This window comes from Varanus komodoensis, unplaced genomic scaffold, assembly GCF_004798865.1.
Source record: "Varanus komodoensis strain SLA01 unplaced genomic scaffold, ASM479886v1 scaffold22, whole genome shotgun sequence".
Lineage (NCBI taxonomy): Eukaryota > Metazoa > Chordata > Lepidosauria > Squamata > Varanidae > Varanus > Varanus komodoensis.
In genome coordinates this window covers 20294754-20314083 of record NW_025335606.1, presented here as the reverse complement: position 1 = coordinate 20314083, position 19330 = coordinate 20294754, and the positions used below count along the sequence as shown (strand labels likewise).

General features: G+C 48.8%; 1 protein-coding gene across 3 annotated transcripts in view; it reads left to right on the top strand.

Annotated features, from left to right (window-relative positions):
- OLFM2 (olfactomedin 2) overlaps positions 1-19330 on the top strand; it is a 216390-nt gene that overhangs the window by 105084 nt on the left and 91976 nt on the right. The window contains exons 2-3 of one of the 3 annotated variants that reach the window (XM_044431567.1): positions 10859-10883; positions 15310-15322. The exons of the other annotated variants lie outside the window; for them this stretch is intronic. Of the exons in view, the coding sequence (XP_044287502.1) occupies positions 10859-10883; positions 15310-15322 (38 nt within the window). The remainder of the gene's footprint in view (positions 1-10858; positions 10884-15309; positions 15323-19330) is intronic. 3 annotated transcript variants of the gene reach the window in all.

Genomic DNA, 19330 nt, shown 5'->3' with positions numbered 1-19330 from the left:
TTGGAAGGGGCCATGAAGGCCATTGAGTCCAACCCCCTGGACACCATGTTACACCATCCCACTCAGATGGCTGTCCAGTTTCTCCTTGAATGTCTCTAGTGAGGGAGAGCCCACCACCTCTCTAGGCAGCTGGTTCCACTGTTGTATTGCTCTGACAGTGAGCAAGCTTTTCCTGATGTCCAGCCTGAATCTGGGTTGCCACAACTTGAATTGATTATTCCATGTCCTACACTCTGGCATCAGCAAGAAGAGATCTTGACCTTCCTCTTTGTGACAGCCTTTGAGGTACTTTTAGAGGGATATCATGTCCCCCCTCAGTCTTTTCTTTTCAAGGCTGAACATGCCCAGTTCCCTCAGTCTCTACCCATAGGGCAGTGTTTCCAAACCCTGGATCATTTTTGTTGCCCTCTGCTGGACCCTTTCTAATTTACCTGCATCTTTCTTAAATCTTGGTGCCCAGATGTAGGACTTTCTTCTGCCTTAACATGCCTAGGGATGTACCCCAACTAAAACACAACTGGAATAATTCCTGCTGTTTTGCCTTTCCAACCTGAATGTCACTTTTGGTGGGATATTAGTAGAGGGTTACATGAACATTCCCCTTTGCCTGTTGCATAGAACCACAAAGAAAGAGGGAGAGATGGTTGCACTTTCTCTCTCGCAGCTTCAGTGACAAGAATGGACCAGGTCAGTCTATTTGCCTGTCTGTTCCAGCACTGTTTACATTCAACCTGGTTCCCTCCAGATGTGGAGGATGAAAATTGGCTCTGTCTCTTGTGATGCTGTTCTTGGCACAGCACAGATTCTGAGCTGCCCATGCTGATTCATCTTATCATCAAGAGGAGTGTGGATTCAGGAGCGTGGATTCTGCTGTCATAGAAATATAAGCAGCTGGTAGTCGATAAAAGTGTCCTCCTGCCACTTCCCATGGTGGAATCCTTTTGGCATTAGATAGGGTTCCAGAGAAGCATATGGTGATGGAAATGAGGATAAATGCAGTGTCTTGATCTCCTGCTTTTCTCTCTCTCCAGTTGCCAATCTCAAGCCAGCCCTTTTCTCATTATAGCGTTGCCAACTTTTGACAGCCCATGCTGGATTCAGGGCTTCCTCTCTGCCTGCCTGCCTGCCTGCCAGCCTCCTTCTTCCATGTCAGGCAGAGGGAAATGCCACAAGTTGCTGGCATTGCAAAGGGATGGAGGGGAAGGGCACTTCCACAAAGGAACAACCCACACCCAGCACATAGGTGATGCAGCATGGCTCAAAGGTTGCCTGTGGTATTGAAAGGAATGGGGCTGGTGGCAGGTTGCTGCCCTGGCATTCCAGGTTGATTGTGCCCTCGCACTCACAAACAGGTGAGGGTAAACTTTTAATTGGCACAGCTGCAAGTTAAAGACAACCTTGGGATGGTTTAAAGACCTTAAAGACAACCTTGGGATGGTTTGGATTCTGGAATAAGGCATGATTTATTTTTCAAGAAAGCCGTTTAACAATGGAGCCATAGGCTTTGTTTACTTAATAGTTAGCTGAACATGGACTTCCTCCATGAATTTTTATATATTGAAGACTGGAACTCCCTCCCATGACCAGTGAGCACAGAAGTTCCTCCATCCAACTTTTGAGGACCCCTTCCTCCTCTGCACCACGTACCAAGCTCATTCCATTCAGCAGGGTCTCATTCTCCATACAGCAAATCTGAGCAGCTGGAGAAGCAGCTATGCAAAGAAAGGGGGAGTCCATGTGGTATAGGAATGAAAATAACAATAATCTGCTTGCTTGCTTTATTTATTTATTAAATTTGTATAATAGCTGCCTGTTAGCATTATGCTGTCTGGGCAGCCATTACAATAAAAATATCAGTAGAAACATTAATAATATAATACATTTAAAATGTTATAATAAGACAAATACAATATATGTAATCAGACAACATGTAAATTAATAAAAATAATAAATATGATTAAACTCAAAACCAGAGCCATAGATCATTTTAAGTAGTGCCATAGGTCTATTGAAAAAGAAAAGTTTTTGTCAGGTGCTTAAAAGTCAAAAAAGTAGGTGCCTGATGAATTTCCAATGGCAAGGCATTCCACAGTTTGGGTGCCACCACAGAAAAGGCTCTCCTCTTTGCAACCTTTCCCTTAACCTCTCTAGGGAGAGGAATGTGTAGGAGGGCTTCTATTGATGATCTTAAACAATGGGCAGGAATGTAGAACAATATAATAACAATAGCAATAAAAACTGTGATCACAATAATAGTAGCAGTAGTTTCAGAACCCCACACTTGCTCACACAATGCAAATTTCAGGATGGAGGAACTATCTGAAATTGAGGATAGAAAGGGAAGGTGTTTAATCCTTTCCATGTACTTTCACTTTCTCCTAAAAGGTCTCCCTCTTGGTGTTCACTGCTTCCTTCTGTCAGGGTTCTTTTTAGTTTTAGGAACTTAGCTGGGGAAAATGGTTTTGGAGTGAGAAAGTGCTGGCAAATCTGGTGGCCCAGGAAAAGGTTAATCTCCCCTCCCAATCATTGATTCTGCCCTCCAGCTATTCCTTACCTAAGTTAGCTTTGAAAAGCCCTATGTCTGCCTTGTAACGAATATCCTGAATAGTTTGAAGGTGATGCTTTTGGCTTGCCATCTCCTACCTGGGAGCCAGCCAAGGGGGATGCGCCATGGGGAGCAAAGAGAGGATGAAGCCAGTGCCTGGGGCAGCAAGACCTTTGGCGATGGGATGTTGGGCGGGGGAGGCCCAGGCGCAGCTCAGCACTGAGCACCCAGGTGTGCAGGTGCTTTCCCCAGGGAGGGAACACCTGTGCGGGGGGGGGGATGGCAGAGGCAGTGCGGCGCTGCAAGGATAAAAAGGGGAGCGGGGAAAGGGACCAGGCGGTGGGGGACGTGGTGTAGAGAGAGAGAGAGAGAGAGAGAGAGGAAAGTGGCAGCAGGAAGACAGAGGCGGTCTTAGGACTTCGGGGGCAGGAAAGGAACTGAGCTCCTATATTCTGGGGCAGAGGCAGAGGTTGGACACAGTTCACCTTTCCCCCGGGAAGAGGAGTGCCTGCATGAGAAAGGAACAGCAAAAGGGAGAGGAGTTGTCCCGCTGTGCATGCACACGGGAAGAAGCCGGCAGAGAAAGGGGTTGCCAACGCGGAAGCCGCGGCTCCGGACAAGCTGACTGCAGCCCCCGGAAGCATTGGCGGGCGGCGGGGAAGGCGCTGCGCCCTGCCTTAGCCGGGAGAGTCAGGAGCGGGCCTGAAGTTAAAGCGATGGCCTCCTCTTGAGAGAAACGTCTGCAAGAAGCGGCCAGGCGCCCCTGCTCTGCTGTACCCAGCTTTGCATGAAAGGCGTTGCACGAAGTCTGTTTGTGGTGATAGACGCAATGGAGCAGGGAGGCGGGTGTTGATGTCCCCCTCCCGGACACAATCACAGATGCGCATAGCTTATCAGTGTTATTAATGTAAAATGGACAGCGTGGGGGGGGGGGTTGCTAGTGGCTGCTTGCCTTCCGGCCATGCAGTTTATGTGCCAGAAAAAGATTTGAGTGTATGAAATTGCTACCTCCTCCTACAAAAACCTTTTAAAAATGCCCCAAGGGGGATGGGCCAGCCACGCACTTAAAAAAAAAAAAAAGCAACTGTGTTTTACTAGCAAAGGACTTTGCCTTAGAAAGGATGGTCTCTGAGTCATGCTGGAATCTTCAGACGGATTGAATTGCTTTTGTGTATCCCAATGAGGCTAGGCAGGCCCATTATTCTTTGTGACTTTTGTACACACGGGACTTTGTATGTGCACTAACATGTACACGCACACACTTCAGATTTGAAATTTAGGAATACTAGTTGGAAAATAAATTAATTCAAAAAAGGTTTTGATTTCCTCAGCACCAGCAGGGAATTCTGATAAGCCAGCCAGAGTTACGGTATGAATGCCTGGGATGCCTGCAATTTCTTAATTTCTCAGCCTTGCTGCTTAGTATTAATGCAGAAATTACAGTCATTGTTGTAGACAATAGAAGAAATTAGCAGCTTGGGTCTCCTATGGTGCACAGACTTATCTACACCTACAGCACAGTGAAGGTCCTGCAGTGGTAGAACAGACTGTACCATTTCAGGCTGCAGAAGAAATGGCCACCCCCTTGCCCACACTCCACAGTGGTACAGTCCTTGCTCTCACATCGGTGTTCCAACACCTCATTCTGCTGCACTGGGGGGCCTCAATAAATGGGAGTGGAATGTGTGCAGACTGCAGCCCATGGCCAGGCTTGCATAATCTGCAGTGGCTTCCTTTCCTTTTCCCTCATGCATCATGTGGGTTGCCTAATTACCTTTGTAGCTCATGGATGGCTGTGTCATCTAAGCCCAGCAAGGTGTAAGACGAGGGTGTTTCTCAAACCACCCCAGAATTCATGGCTACTTGTAGGATTCTGGGGTGGGTTGCAAGCCAGCCCCTACCGCACACCTCAGCAGGTTTGGTTGGCACAGCAACCCACATGCCAGGCTGCTGGCACTCATGAACGTGGAATCTTTTCCTTGGTGGCTCTGAGAACCTGGTGACTGTGTCTTTTGTGACATCTGGTCATGTGGAAGTTCCATTTGCATTGCCCTCAGCTTTGATGGTGCTTTCCCACCAAATGATCAATACATTGGGTGGGATTTTCTTCATGGTTTCTTCTGCAAGCCTACCAAAATGAGGTTTTGTTTCCAAAACACCTGCAGGGGAGTGGGTGTCTCTGGTGCTTCTCAATTGGGTTCTCCATCTTGTATGTATTAAGCTTTTGTTCCTCGCATCACTTGAATAAAAACAAAGACGATGGCCCCATCCAGGACCAATTTCACAGGTAGGCTGAGGACCCAACCCCAGCAGGGCTAACAAGAGCCTGATGAAGTTGCTCCTAGAATCATAGAATAGTAGAGTTGGAAGGGGCCAGGAAGGCCATCAGAGCCAACCCCCTGCTAGTGCAGGACACCAAGTTCCACCATCCCACTCAGATGGCTGTCCAGTTTTTTTTTTTTTTTTGTTTTAATGTCTCTAGTGTGGGAGAGCCCACCACCATCTCTGTGACATGCTTGCCCACCAGCCTCTTTCTCTGGCCCAGGCAGCAGCAAGCAACAGAGAAGCAAGCAAGCAACAGCAGATGGTGGTGATGATGGTGCCAAAGCAGACTTCCTGCAGCAGGGGATCCACAGAGAGCATTTTTCCCAAGGGCCCTCTGAAATTGGAAGAGGCCCCAGTCCTCTGTGCCCCATGGCACTTCACAGGTTGAATTCTCCTACTTCTGTCACTGAGCTGTACGCTAGTGCAGGGCACAGGGCACGGCCCAGCTTATGCCCCAAGTCAGTCCCGCCATTGAGGCTGGTGCTTTCACTGTCAGGGGGGCAGTGTATCCACCCTGGATTTCAGTTCACTGTAAAGAAGCTGTCCAGGGTGCTGAATCCCCTTTCCTAAATAGGTTCAGCACTATGGATATTTTTAACAATTCCAGCTGAAAGCCAGAGTGAGTAAGCTGTGCTGCTGACATGGGCATGTGAGACAACCATGAAGATCCCAAGCAGCAGTGGGTAGTGAGTCAGAGGCAGCATGCACCAGTGGTGGGCATAACTGGAAGTGGCACTGGGTGGGACCTGAACTCCATCTCCCTCTCTTCCCTCCTACTCACACATGCATCCATTCAACCAGCTTTTGGTTCCACTACTTACATTTCTGGAGCTGCCAGGAAGCACTGTGAAGTGTGGCTTTGTGCTGGAGGTGGGGAGCCGTGCTGGAGTGGCCCTACCTGCATGCTCTCCCCCACCCAACAGTGGCACACCTGCCTGCCTGCCAAACGGTTGCATGGCAGGCTGGGGAGAGCCCAATTTGTGAGTGGCAAGCCTGCAGTGTGATTGAAAGGGAAGGATTAGGGAGAAGTTCCCAGTTCACTCACTCTTTACATGAGCAGAGGCTATTCCTCAGCTTGCTAGAGGACTCTTTGAGTGGCACAGTTTGCTATCTGTGAAGTCCCAATAAAGATCTGCATCATAAAGGAATGTCTGTTGCTTTGGAGCCAAAGGGCAAGAAGGGAAGGGTCTGGCTTAATTATTTTTATTTATTATTTATTAAAACATTTCTATGCCGCCCCTTGCCAAAGCCTCAGGGTGGCTTATAACACAATAAAATACAATAAAATACAAAAATAACAATATAAAATTAACAATATAAAATAAATAACAATATAAAAGAAGTCGCCCTGGCCAGATAAATAAGCAAATATTGTTAACAATTAAAATGACGTTTAAATAAAAAGGTCTTCACCTGGCGCCGAAAAACAAATAACGACGGCACCAGGTGGACTTCTCTGGGGAACGCATTCCATAGATTGGGTGCCACCGCAGAGAAAGCCCTCCTCCGAGTACCTACCCTCCTAATTTCTTTCATGGAGGGTTCCCTGAGAAGGGCCTCTCCCGCAGATCTCAAGGGGCGGACGGGCATATATGGATGTAAGCGCTCCTTCAGGTAACCAGGACCCAAGCCGTTTAGGGCTTTATAGGTCATCACCAACACCTTGAATTGGGCCCAGACTTCAATGGGAAGCCAGTGAAGCTGACGGAGGACTGGAGTCATGTGAACATAACGCCCAGTCCCCGTCAGCAACCTGGCAGCTCTATTTTGAACCAACTGAAGTATCCGGACTGTTTTCAAGGGAAGCCCCACGTAAAGCGTGTTACAGAAGTCAAGGCGGGAAGTCACCAGCGCGTGTGTCACTGTCGCCAGGCAGTCGTACTCCAGGTAGGGGCGCAGCTGATTAATCAGCCGAAGCTGAAGGAAAGCGCTCCTTGCCACCGCTGTCACCTGAGCTTCCAATGAAAGCTCCGGGTCGAGGAGCACTTCTAAGCTGTGGACCTTGTCCCTAAGAGGGAGTGCAACCCCATTCAGGACCAGGTCAAATCCACCCTCTCCGAAGCCTGATCCGCCAACCAACAGGACCTCTGTCTTGTCTGGATTGAGCCTCAGTTTATTGGCCCTCATCCAGCCCATTACCTCGGCCAAGCACCGGTTCAGCACAGCCACTGCCTCACCTGGATTAGTGGAAAATGAGAGGTAGAGCTGGGTATGATCAGCGTACTGATGATTCCGCAGCCCACACCTCCTGATGACCTCTCCCAGTGGTTTCATGTAGATGTTAAACAGCAAAGGGGACAAAATGGACCCCTGTGGTACTCCATGGCATAGCTGCCATGGCGCAGAGCCATAGTCCCCCAGCACCACCTTCTGGTATCAGCCGTTGAGATAGGAGCAGAACCACTGCAAAGCAGTGCCTCCGACCCCCAATCCCACTAGCCTATCCAGAAGGATACCATGGTCGATGGTATCGAAAGCCGCTGAGAGGTCCAGAAGAACCAATAGGGACGCACTCCCCCTGTCCTTCTCCCTGCACAGGTCATCGTACAGGGCGACCAAGGCAGATTCAGTACCGTACCCGGGTCTGAAGCCGGACTGAAATGGGTCCAGATAATCAGTTTCATCCAAGAGTGCTTGGAGTTGTCCCACCACCACCCGCTCTAACACCTTGCCCAGAAACGGGATGTTGGCCACAGGTCTATAGTTAGTGGCCATCTCTGGATCCAGTGACGCTTTCTTCAGGATCGGTCGGACTACCGCCTCCTTTAAAGGGGCAGGCACCCGACCCTCCCTCAGAGAAGCGTTAACCACTTCCAAGATCCAGGTCCCAATCCCGTGCTTGGAATTATTTATTAACCAAGATGGGCAAGGGTCCAATAGGCAAGTGGTGGGACGTACTCGTCCTAGCACCTTGTCCACATCATCGGGCCGTAATAACTGAAATTCATCCAATAATTCTGGACCAGACGGCAGCATTGGCATCTCCCCAGAAACCTCTGATTCATTAGTGGTGTCCAGCTCATGGCGAATCTGAGCAATTTTCTTCCTGAAATGCCTGGCAAAGTCGTCACAGCGGGTCTTTGAGGGTGGAACCGGATCTTCCTTAGGACCCGGGCGAACCAGGCCTTGCACCACTCGAAAAAGCTCCTCCGGACGGCATTGTGAGGAGGCAATGGAAGTGGAAAAAAACTTCTTTTTCGCCGCCCTCACTGCCACACTATAGGCCCGATAGTGGGCTCTCAAGTGTGTTTGGTCAGATTCATCCCGTGATTTCCTCCACCTACGCTCTAGCCGTCTCCCAACCTGCTTCATCTCCCGCAATTCAGGTGTATACCAAGGGGAAGAGCGGGCTCTGCCCGGTGGGAGAGGACGCTTAGGAGCGATTGTGTCCACAGCCCTGGTCATCTCCCCGTTCCACAGTTCGACCAGATCCTCGACAGAAGCACCAGTCTTGTCAGCCGGAAACTCCCCCAGGGCCTTCAGGAATCCATCCGGATCCATCCGGCTCCGGGGGCGGACCCACACAATCGGATCCGCACCCTTACAGAGGGAGAGGTTGCTCTCGAGTACAAACCTCACCAGGAAGTGATCTGACCATGACAGGGGAGTCAAACATAAATTCCTCACCCTCAGGTCACCCTCTTCCTGCCCCGTCGAGAAAACCAGGTCCAGAGTGTGTCCACGTTTATGGGTCAGGCCGGAGACATGTTGAGACAGCTCCATGGCCGTCATGGAGGCCATGAAGTCCTGAGCCACCCCGGTCAGACCAGACTCAGCATGGAGATTGAAGTCCCCCAGGACCAACATCCTGGGGGTCCTCAGCACCAGGTCTGAGACGGTTTCCATCAGCTCAGGCAGGGATACTGTTGGGCAGAAGGGTGCACGGTACACCAATAGAATCCCCAATCTGTCTCGGTTGCCCAACACCAAGTAGAGGCACTCCAGCCCTGGTCTCGAAGGGACCGGAAGTCCCGTGAGAGAGATGGAGGCTCAGTAAACCAAAGCGACCCCCTCCCCTCCCCTCTGGGCTGGAACAGTGCTGAACCAGATACCCGGGCAGGCACAGTTGAGAGAGGGCAACATCCCCCCCCCTCCCGCCCAGGTCTCCGTTATGCAAGCCAGGTTGGCCCCCTCATCCACAATCAAGTCATGGATGAGGGAAGATTTATTATTGACCGACCTGGCATTGAGCAGCAGCGCCGTCAGGCCCGAGGGGCGGTTGACAAGACTACCTGGCACCCTCTGGCTGGGGGCACAACCAGAAGGAGGGATAGGTGTCAGCCATCTGTCCCTCCTTCTACGCGGACACGTTAGGCCCCCACCGCTGTTACGTCCATTGCCCAAGACCACGCCAATGGCGGCGCCTGCGTGCTCCCCAGGAAACATAAACGTCGACATGGCCAGGGACGACTTCATAAAAACAGATTAAAATAAAATAAAATTATAAAAGCAGTTAAAAACTCCCCTTTCCCTAACATTCAACGGCAGGTGGGCCAATTTCAACAAAAGCCCCTGGCCAGCCCAGCCCCCCGCTCGGCCCCCAAACGGCACCCAAACGGCATTGACTGCCCTTTGGCCATCACCCCGAGGCCGTTGGCCTTGGCCGCTGCCGGCGCTTTGAGGCCACAGGGCACTCCCGAAGCCCCGCCCTGTCCCGCACACCTCTCACCTGTGCAGGGGGGGCGGGGCAAACCGAACCGGTCCTGCGTCCTGGCCGGTGGTACTGGCCTCTGTCGGCGGCGCGGCACGGCAGCGTGCAGCCGGTGGCGCGCGAAGGTCCTTCCTTCCTGCAGCGCGGTGGAGCAGCGTGCAGCCGGTGGCGCGCGAAGGTCCTTCCTTCCTGCAGCGCGGTGGAGCAGCGTGCAGCCGGTGGCGCACGAAGGTCCTTCCTGCAGTGCGGGGGAGGTGTGTCCCGTCCTGCGTGCTGGTTCTCCCTGCCGCCGCTGGCGCTTTGAGGCCGCAGGGCGCTCCTGAAGCCCCGCCCTGTCCTGCACACCTGTCTTACGTAAGCAATATAATAATATAATATAGCAATATAATATCCTAAGCAATATAATATCTGTGGGGCTCAGTTATACACAATCCACTTCATGTTCTCCAAGTAGTGAAAGGACAGCTAAGAAAGTAATCCAGTTTTCCATCCAGATTTTCCATTAAAGGAAAGCAGGGCTACTTCCATCAGGGCACCTCCATCTGTGATGTAAATGACAGTGATCTTTTTTACCCCATCAGGGATCTTAAGGTGGTGCCCCCCCCCATCCTATCAGCAAATTAATGAGGCAGGGTGGGCCAAGAGAGAATGAGTGGCCAGCGAACTTCATGGGTGGTTCTGGGATTTGAACGCAGGTCTCCGTGTTCCTAGTCTAGCACTCTTTACCGCTCACCATCTTGGCCCCCGTGGCTGCCTTTCCGGAACGTGAGCATTTTTGCTGCATCCACCGCAACTGGTAGGTACTCATTGTGAGAGCAGGAAGCAGAAGCGCCACAGCTGCAGTGTCAAAAGAAAAAGAGAGAGAGAAAGGCCCAGGGGGTGGGGGTGCAGAGCATTATTTTAATTCACAACAAAAGCAGTATTTCCTGCCTCTGCCTACGTGCCAGGGAGAGCAGCAAGAACATACTGCCAGCTTTTGACAAACGAGCCTTCTGCAGAGCGTCCGTGCTCCTGCAGCGAAATCCACATTCAGTATTAGCATATGTGAAATAAATGTTCCTGAAAAGACTCTCTGTGTGTGTGCGTGCGCGCGCGCACACACACGCCTGGCTCTGTGGAACAGTTTTGCATAGAGGAGGGAGCTGCAGCGAGCATGTCCTGTCTAAGAATGCCAGGGCACGCGTGTGATTTTGCAATACCAGGGTATTGATGTGAGAACCGGTGATATTCAGGTTCACTGAGATTCCCTTAACGTCACGTTTGCTCAGTTCACCCAGTTTTCATTTGTGACTTTTTTGTTCATTTAAATGGGAAAAGTATGCATTTCTATATGTAAGTATCAAAACTGCTCACACCCTCCAAGTGTAAAAAATGTGCATTTCTTTTCTTTAAATGCTTTTAAATGCAAAGAGCACTTTAAAAAAAACCCTGCATTTTTCAAACATGATTGCAAGTTTGGGCATATGCAAGCATGTTCTTTAGAGAAAAGAACTCTTGTCCATGGTTGCAAACTTGCAAGCAGGGCATGTTTGGATAATTTGTATGCTGTTGTGAAATTTCTGGACAATCTTATGCTAGAGCTTTGTGGATTTGAAAGCTTGTGTGCAGGGATTGCAGGGTTGCACCAGTTAGTCCTGCTGTTGAGGTGCCCCCCTGCGGTGCCCCCTCCATTGACATGTACATTTAACCTTGTTGTCCCAGATCTCACCCTTGCCCCCTATGTGAAGGATATGGATGGAAAAATCCATCTGTTCTGCTCTAGAATATTTGCATTTTTTTCAAGTACACCTTGATGCTGTTTTGCTTCTGCATCAGTTTGCAAATTTGCATTTAAAGTTCACATGCAAATACTTACTCCTTTTTGTGCACATCAAAATTCTCTCTGGTTTCTAGATGCCACTCTCCCAAATGTACACATATTTTGTGTGCAGTTGTCCCTAATGGACCCATTCGGGTTTTTTTTTTAATGGGAGAGTTTCACTGGAAATGGAAATTTTGACTTTTGGAATGTGGAAATGGAATGATCCTGCTTGTGTATTACAGGGATGGGCAACTTGGGACATACAGCCAACTCTGTACCCGCAGAAAAAATCCTTGATGCTCACCAAGTTGCCCTACCCTTCCCACGTAAAAGAAAAAACTGCCAAGATCTTACTTCCCTTATACAAACCTATGGTATGACCGCAGTTAGAATATTGGGTACAGTTCTGGTCACCTTGCCTGAAAAAAGACATTGCTGCATTGGAAAAAATGCAGAGCAAGGTAACAAAAATGACCAGGGACTGGACAAACTGCCCTATGAGGCTATGACAATTGGGACTGTTCAGTTAAGAAAAAGGGTGAGTAAGGAGAGACATGATAGAGATGTTTACATTTATGCAAGGTGTAGAGAAAGTAAGAGAGGGAGGCATTCTTCTTCCTCTCCCATAACACTAGAACCCAGGATCATCCTGGGAAGCTGACTGGTGGGAGTTTTAGGTGGGAGGTTTAGGACTGATAAAGGGAAGTACTTCTTCAGTCAACATATAGTGAGACTATGGAATTCACTGCCATGAGAAGTGGTGATGGCCACCAATTTGGATGGCTTTAAAAGGGGATTGGATGAGGGAGGAGACTATCAGTGGCTAGTAGCCTTGCTGGCTTTGGGCTACCTCCTTTACCAGAGGTGGCCTCCCTGCATGCAGCAGTTGCTGAGGAGCTTGGGCAGGAGGAAGTCTTGCACCCATCCTGCTTAAGGGATCCTGTGCACAGCCATTTTGCCACCATGTGTATGGAGTGCTGGACAAGATGGACCTTGGGTCTGATCCAGCAGTTAAAGCAATTAGCAGGTTCCCAACTAACAACCTGCAAAAACTGTTGGCAAATAAATGCTTGTGTTTGGGGCTTCGAATCAGGCACGCTCGCAGCTTTTGCAAGTGAAAAGGAAAGTCTTGGACATCCCTGAGTGGCCAGGAAAGGAATCTTAGAGTGGTGGCAAATAGCTCCACCAGAAGGTTGGCCCTGCATGTGAATGCTGTGAAATGGCAAATTCTGCACTGGGAATTGTGAGGCAAGGGATCAAAGATTAAGCTGCCAAGATCCATGATGGCACGATACAGAAATAGTGTACCATCCTTTCATCATTGCAGCCTCTTGTTCACCTGCTGGTCACTCCAACCTATGCCCACCTACCCCTTAAGATCTGCAGCCGAAGCCCTGCTCTGGGAACCCTCCTTGAAGGAGGTTAGGCGAGAACATACTTGGAGGAGGGCCTTCTCTCTGGTGGCGCCCTGGCTATGGAAAGCAATGTTATATGCTTTTCAGTGCCAGGTCAAGACCTTTTTATTCTCCTGTACTTTTAATGTTTAATTTTAACTATGCTTTTATGCTCAGTTTGTGGATCATTTATATTGTATTATTTGGCTGTCTATGTATTTATGGGATTTGAACTGTAAGCCCTCCTGAGACCCACTGGGTATTGGACGGGGAAAATAATTACCCAAATAAATAAATAAATGATGGCAGTGGGGATGAGGCGGAGGAGCAGGGGATGCCTTGTGGCTCATGGACCCCCTGCCTGTCAAGCAAGCAGAAGCAATGTTAAGAAAGAGAAGGACCAAAGCCACCATAGTGGCTGGTACCAGGGGTGATGAGAGGGTAAGCTGGGGCAGGCATTAAGTGTACCGTGTCAAGCACCATCAGAAAAAAACTAGCCCCAGCACTGACACTGCTGTGGAATTAGAGAGGAAAAGAGAAGCCAGGCAGAAATTGGGTTGACTCCTACATCAGAGTTTTAAAAAAATGGAAACAGCAGGCAGGCGGGGAGCCCTATTGACCCAGTACACACCTTGATTGTGGAAGGGAGAATCTTCACATCCTTCTGCAAGAGGGGGAGTTGTTGGTTAAGTTAATGAAAGAGCTTGGAATACTCATGAATTGTGAATTTTTTGGACAAAGTAGTGTGCCATGTTTCTGAGCCTGTAGTAGCTTGGGGTGGAGAGGCAGAAAAGAAATACAGGGAAGTTTTGACTGTTAAGTGGCTGGGTGTTTGTGCGCCTGTGTGCGTGCGTTTGTGCTCAACTTTCATAACTTTGTTCTCAGTGCAGTGCTTTTGCTTTTGCTTTTTGTTTTTCCATACACATATAGAAGCACAGGTGAAAGGGGAAAAGAAAAGCCCTCCTTTGATAAGCCATGCAACCACTTAAACCTATTATTCACACAACCTACTTCAATACCCCAGAGGAAAAGATACATTAACAGCCCCACTGAGGTTTGTTTGTTCCTCCACCCCCCCCCACCAGAAAGTCATTTCTACTTTCATGACAAAAAAGGGAGGGAGAACAAATGCATCATAAGGCTCTGAGTGGATTTTTTTTTCTTTTCATAGTGAAGCATGAAATATTTATTAAAGCAAGTTTTTAAAAATTCACTGTAATCGCAAGGACTGCATTTGTTTTACTGTTATGTAAAATGATTTTAAAATTCACTGCTAGAAATATGGATCTGTAAGAGGAAGCATTGAGCACCCAGCTTTTCCTATTTTGTGACAGCCTGCCAACACTCTTAAAGAAACCAGCTGATTTTGCCTCCTGTAATGGCACTTCTGCCAGCAGGAAGAGGGGATGAATTTCACCAGTTCCCTCCACCACCTGTAGCCCCTTGTGTCCCCCAAAGTGGTTCAGAAGGGCTGAGGGACCATGTGAAACAGTCAGGGGGCACCATACATGCTCTCATGTCTTCCTGGTTACCCAGAAACGAGGCAAAGATGGATCTAGTTGAACAGAAGGAAGGAAGATCAGGAGGTGGAATCTGTAAGTCTTCCAAAGACTCTTGGGAGGAGGAAGGATGTAGAAACATGAAAAGTGGCATTATAACAACTATGGATCCTTTGGGACCAGTACTGTTGACACTGACTGGCAGTGGCTTTCCAGGGTTAGGGTTAGGGTTAGGGTGGGGATTGAATGAGGGACCTTCAGGCATTCTTGCACTGAGCTATGGATGCCTTTCAAAAGTAGAGGCTAGCAAGCTCAAATGTTGGAGGTACAGGGGAAGGGAGAAAAGGATGATGCTGGAGCCAAGGAGACTAGAGAGAGGAAGCAGAAAAACTGGACAGAAAATGATCATCAGCAAGACTCCATAGGCAGGCATCCTGGTCCTGCAGCTACTTATCTGGTTGCTCCTCAACCCAACCCTGCCTCTGCTGCAACAGGTGCCATTAAACTGAAGTGGTTGTGACTCTTCCCCTTCATATGGAGGCAGAGGTATTTGACACAGCCCCCCCAGATGGAGGGGCCACACAGCTTGGAAGGGATCCAAGGGTCAAGAACAAAAAAGAGGGCAAAGGAGGGCACTGATTTGTCTATGTTAGTTTGTGTGTGTAGATTAAGATTTAGAAATAATTATAATGTAAAGAGAAATGCAGTATGTTTCATTCTAGAATGTGACCAGGGTTGCTGTGTGCCTGCCTGTTTGGTCTCCCATGGATGGGCACCTGTTCAGATGGGCTCTTGATCTTTTAGTCAGGACTGGACAGAATGGCCCTTCAAATGGAGGATGTCTTCAACTGGAGGATGTCGCTCTGGAAGCCCTTCAAATAGAGGACTGCCCGCTGTAAAAGAAAGCACATGGCTATCCCATGGACCCCATTCAGGGGAAGGGAAAACTGCAGAGACTGACTCCCCCACTTCCACCAGTGGGATCTTCAAGACCTGTCTAGGTCCAACTGAGACAGAGGAGTTAAGGGCTGGCTATGGCTTAGCGGTGGGACAACACCGTTTTCTGATTCCCGCTCATATTCCTGGGATGTAAGTTTGGGGCAGGTTGTGATGCCACATCCACAAGGAGCGAATGTTAGCCTGGCTAACAAGGGTCTGACTTAGTTTACATTCTCCATCCATTCCCTGCACTCTGTTAAGGACCACTTATTCTGCTCTGTTTCCCAAGAGGTTTTCTCTTATTTGCTTGCATGAAGGGCTGGGTGGAAAGGAAGGATCAATGGGTCCCTTATACTACACGTCTGTTTCTTGTTTCCATGGGAGGAAAGTTTTGTTGAGCTTTCTTTCTCTCCTTATCTCTGCCCCCCCACACCCCAGTTCTTTAGCAGATGCTTCTTTAAGGAACAGAAATGGGATTTGGAGGTGAGGGGGGGAAGAGACAGCTGAGTGGCTGATGAAGCTTCACAACATAACAAGAGAGGACAGAATAGGTCATGCCACAACTCATTACGTGCATTCGGCATGTCCCAGGGCAAGTGGAAGCTAAAAATAGCTTTTGTAGCTCCATATTTAGTTAGCAAAAGGAACTGGGTGAATTTTAGAAACCCGTTTCCATTGGAGTGTGGGTTGGGAAGGGGGAGGTGACCTAGTGGGCACCACCTCATTCTGGAAAGAGGAAGGAAAGAGGGCAGGCAGTGCTAGCTCGGTCTGAACGGTTGTGACAGGCAGTGCTCTCATAGCCTATAACCCTGGGGCATCCCAGATCCCTGAAGTGCAAGGCAGATGGGATGCTTTAGTGGCCAGGCAGCCCAGTGCTAGAGGGTTTTCTCCTGCCTGTCTCCACCAAATGGTTTTATTTTGCAATAATCACAGTTCTTACACAATGCTTAGAATTTCCAGAAATGTCTCCAACCATCAGGCCTAAATTCCTTCTTTTACTGCTTTAGTTTAAAGCACAACCCATGAACACCATTCTATCAGGTGAACACATGACCATTACCAGCTGACTTCCACCATTTCCTACAGTTCCACCCCACTCTTCCAACATTCTGTCCCATTCCAGTGTAACCAAGAAGCAGAACTCTGGATGGAGCTATGTAACTAAAAAATCAAGGTTCATTCATGATGACAGATATCAATGGAGGCAGGGAATGTTGATATAATCCACAGTTCAGTAAACACTCATTACTTTCCCCAGCCTAAATGAATGTTTCTCTCTCATTCCAGTGGGGTGGGAGGTGGGGGTAGGGGTAGATATGCAATGGGATGTGTGTATGTGTTCTGTAATGAATGAAACATCACTCTGAATGGCCCCCCTTCAGGTCATTGTTCTTCAGTTGTTACAAGCTGAAAGCCATTAGGAACAAAGGAGTATGAACAGACTTTCATTAGCGCATTCATCTCCATGGCCCTACTGTTATTTATTTATTAGATTTATATCCCACTTTTTTCTTTTAAAGAATTCAAAGTGGCCTACATCATTCTCCTTTTGCTGCTCTCAATCTTATTCCCTCAACAGCCCTATGAGGTGAGCTGGGCTGAGAGTCTGTGACTGGCCCAAAGCCACCAGTGGGCTCCATGGCTGAGTGGGGACAAGAACCCAGATCGCCTGAATCCCAGTCCTGCTCTCTTAACCATTACACCACTCTGGCTCTCAATCTTATTCTCTACCATTAGACAGAGTAAGGAAGCTCTGGGTGCTGGGCCGCCTGTCCCAGACTTCAGTCCCTAAGTTCACATGTAAACTGACAGAGGTGGGAGCACCGTTTGATTCCTTGTCCCAGGCAGCAAAATATCTTTGGCAGCCCTGCCCTGCCAGGATCTACAGAGCATCATGGCTCCCTCTGGTGGCTAGATGGAGCAGGCAGCCTGGGTTTGCCTACAGGACCGGCATCAGGCCTGGGAGTGCTTAGGAGCATTGCAGTCCTGGAGATCAGGTGAAGCCACAAGAGGTGCTCATTCCTGCCAAGCTTTGTCCCAGCAAGTTGAGCCTTAGTTGTGGCTGCTTTGTGGTCCTGATCTGGTGCCTGCCTCCAGTCCTGCAGTGCCTTCATCTGTGCCTTGACTGTCTGATCCTTGCCTGCTCCTGAACTCACCTCTGCCTCTGGACCTGCCCTGCCAGTCTCTGACCCTTGCCCATCCTTGCTTCTGTCTTTGCCCCTGGCCTTGCTTCGCCTTTATGGTATCTGACCCTTTGCCCCTGGCCCTATTGCTTCTTGCCAAGATCTCTATTCACTGTGCTCACCCTGCAGCTTATGCCCTGGAACCAACATGCCCATTCAACATGCATTTGAAGGGGGAGGTACCTTTTCTGCTGATAGCAGTATAGATTACAGCTGCTGTCTCCTGGCTGCTGCCATTTTATTATCCCAGAATGCTCTAGACTTTGTGTTACTCCAGGGCATACTGGGTGGTAGAGGGTGGGAGAGTGGCTCCAAAAGCAGGGGACTGCCATGTTTTATGTGTCAGCTGCTACTTTTCAGAATGCACAGACACAAGACAATGTCTGGGGGGAATCTAGGAAGATGAAATGGAGGCTGCTAGGAAGCAACTCTGAAATCTGCTTTGCTGCCAGAAATCACTAATCCAACAATTAAAAAGAGAGAAACAAAAGCAAATGGAACAAAACAATTGTGAATTTAACATAGGTGTAACAAATCAAACATGCTTTTAATGGATGCACAATGAAATGAATGAAGTCTTTCATTATGGAAACAAACAGAATTACAAAAGAAAAATAAAATGGCACACTCCTGATAAATAAGGGGTGTTCTCTTTTAAGAGTAAGAAGCGTATTAACAGTGCTTAGGGGGTTGCACCTCCAGAGAGGTTTGCTTCTGAACCTGGAGGTTTTTCTGCATGTAGGGCTCTGCTTTAGGGTGGGGGGAGGGAACAGAGGTGATCTCTGTCTCCCTGTCCTCCAATCATTGCATTTCCCACTAGACAGGCACTTTGCTGCCTAGCGGAAGCTCTTTGCCGTCTAGACACACTTCTCAAGTGTCTAGCAAGAGCTGTTCAGACTGAGAGGGGAGGAGGCTACCCAGTGCTCAGGGCAGCAGCCTCCATCCTTCCTGCACACTGAATCTCTCTCTTTCCCCACTCAGGGGTGGATTTCTTGGAAGTCAGCCTGCTGTGGTCCTTTCCACACCCACTGCAAGAGATGGGGGCAGATCTCAGTGCTGCTTTTAAGGGAGGGGGCAATTTCCACTATGTAGGTCCCTTCAGACCATGTCTAGGGGCCAGAGGATTGATGGCCCCCTAACTGCATGCTTTAAAGACTCCCGGCGAGCCCCAGCTGCACAAGAATGGGAGTGTTGTAATGGCAACAGCATCTAATTAGTCTGAGGGTTCAGCCTGTTAGCAAATATTTACAGAGACACCATGTGTGATGTGGGTAGCTGTGCAGTTGGAGAAGAGGGCTAAGCCAAACAGCCCTTCCTCCCATGGAGGAGCCCTGTCTCCACTTTTTTCGGTTTCTCCTGCCAGGAAGTGGCCAACGGGCAGGGTCTCATTTCTGCAGTTTCATTGGGAGCAGTGATGGGCAAGCTGCACTGCTCTGGATGTTTTGGACTATAAGAGCCATGACCCCTCATTAGTAACTACACTGCCTACAGTTCATGTAAATTGCAGGGTGACGCATTGGGAGAGCAACACATTGTCCAGACCTGGTTTAACCCTGGTTGGGGTGGAGATGCTCATCTCAGTCTCTTCTAGAAAAGCCACTTGTTTGAAAGCCAGTTCACGTAATTCCTAATAGTGACACTTTCCAGCCAGCGTGTTAGAGGAGTGCTGAATGCATTTGTTTAAATTAATATTTGACTGGTTATCTATTGCATTTATACCCTGTCATTCCTCCAAAGAGATCAAGGTGGGATTCATAGGAAAGTCCCTCTCTCATCTCTGGAAAAAGCCCTACTGGGATGGCACAGGCTGAAAACTAGTGGTTCGCCCAAGATCTCAAAGGGGGATGCCCTCATCAGAAAATCAGGCAAAAAAGGATGTAGACACACATAATTTGCATGTGCTAATTGATACATCTAAATGCCAAACTGGAATGACAACTTTAATTTACATAGAAATGTGTTTATTTGTTACTATACTCATATCTCAACTTTT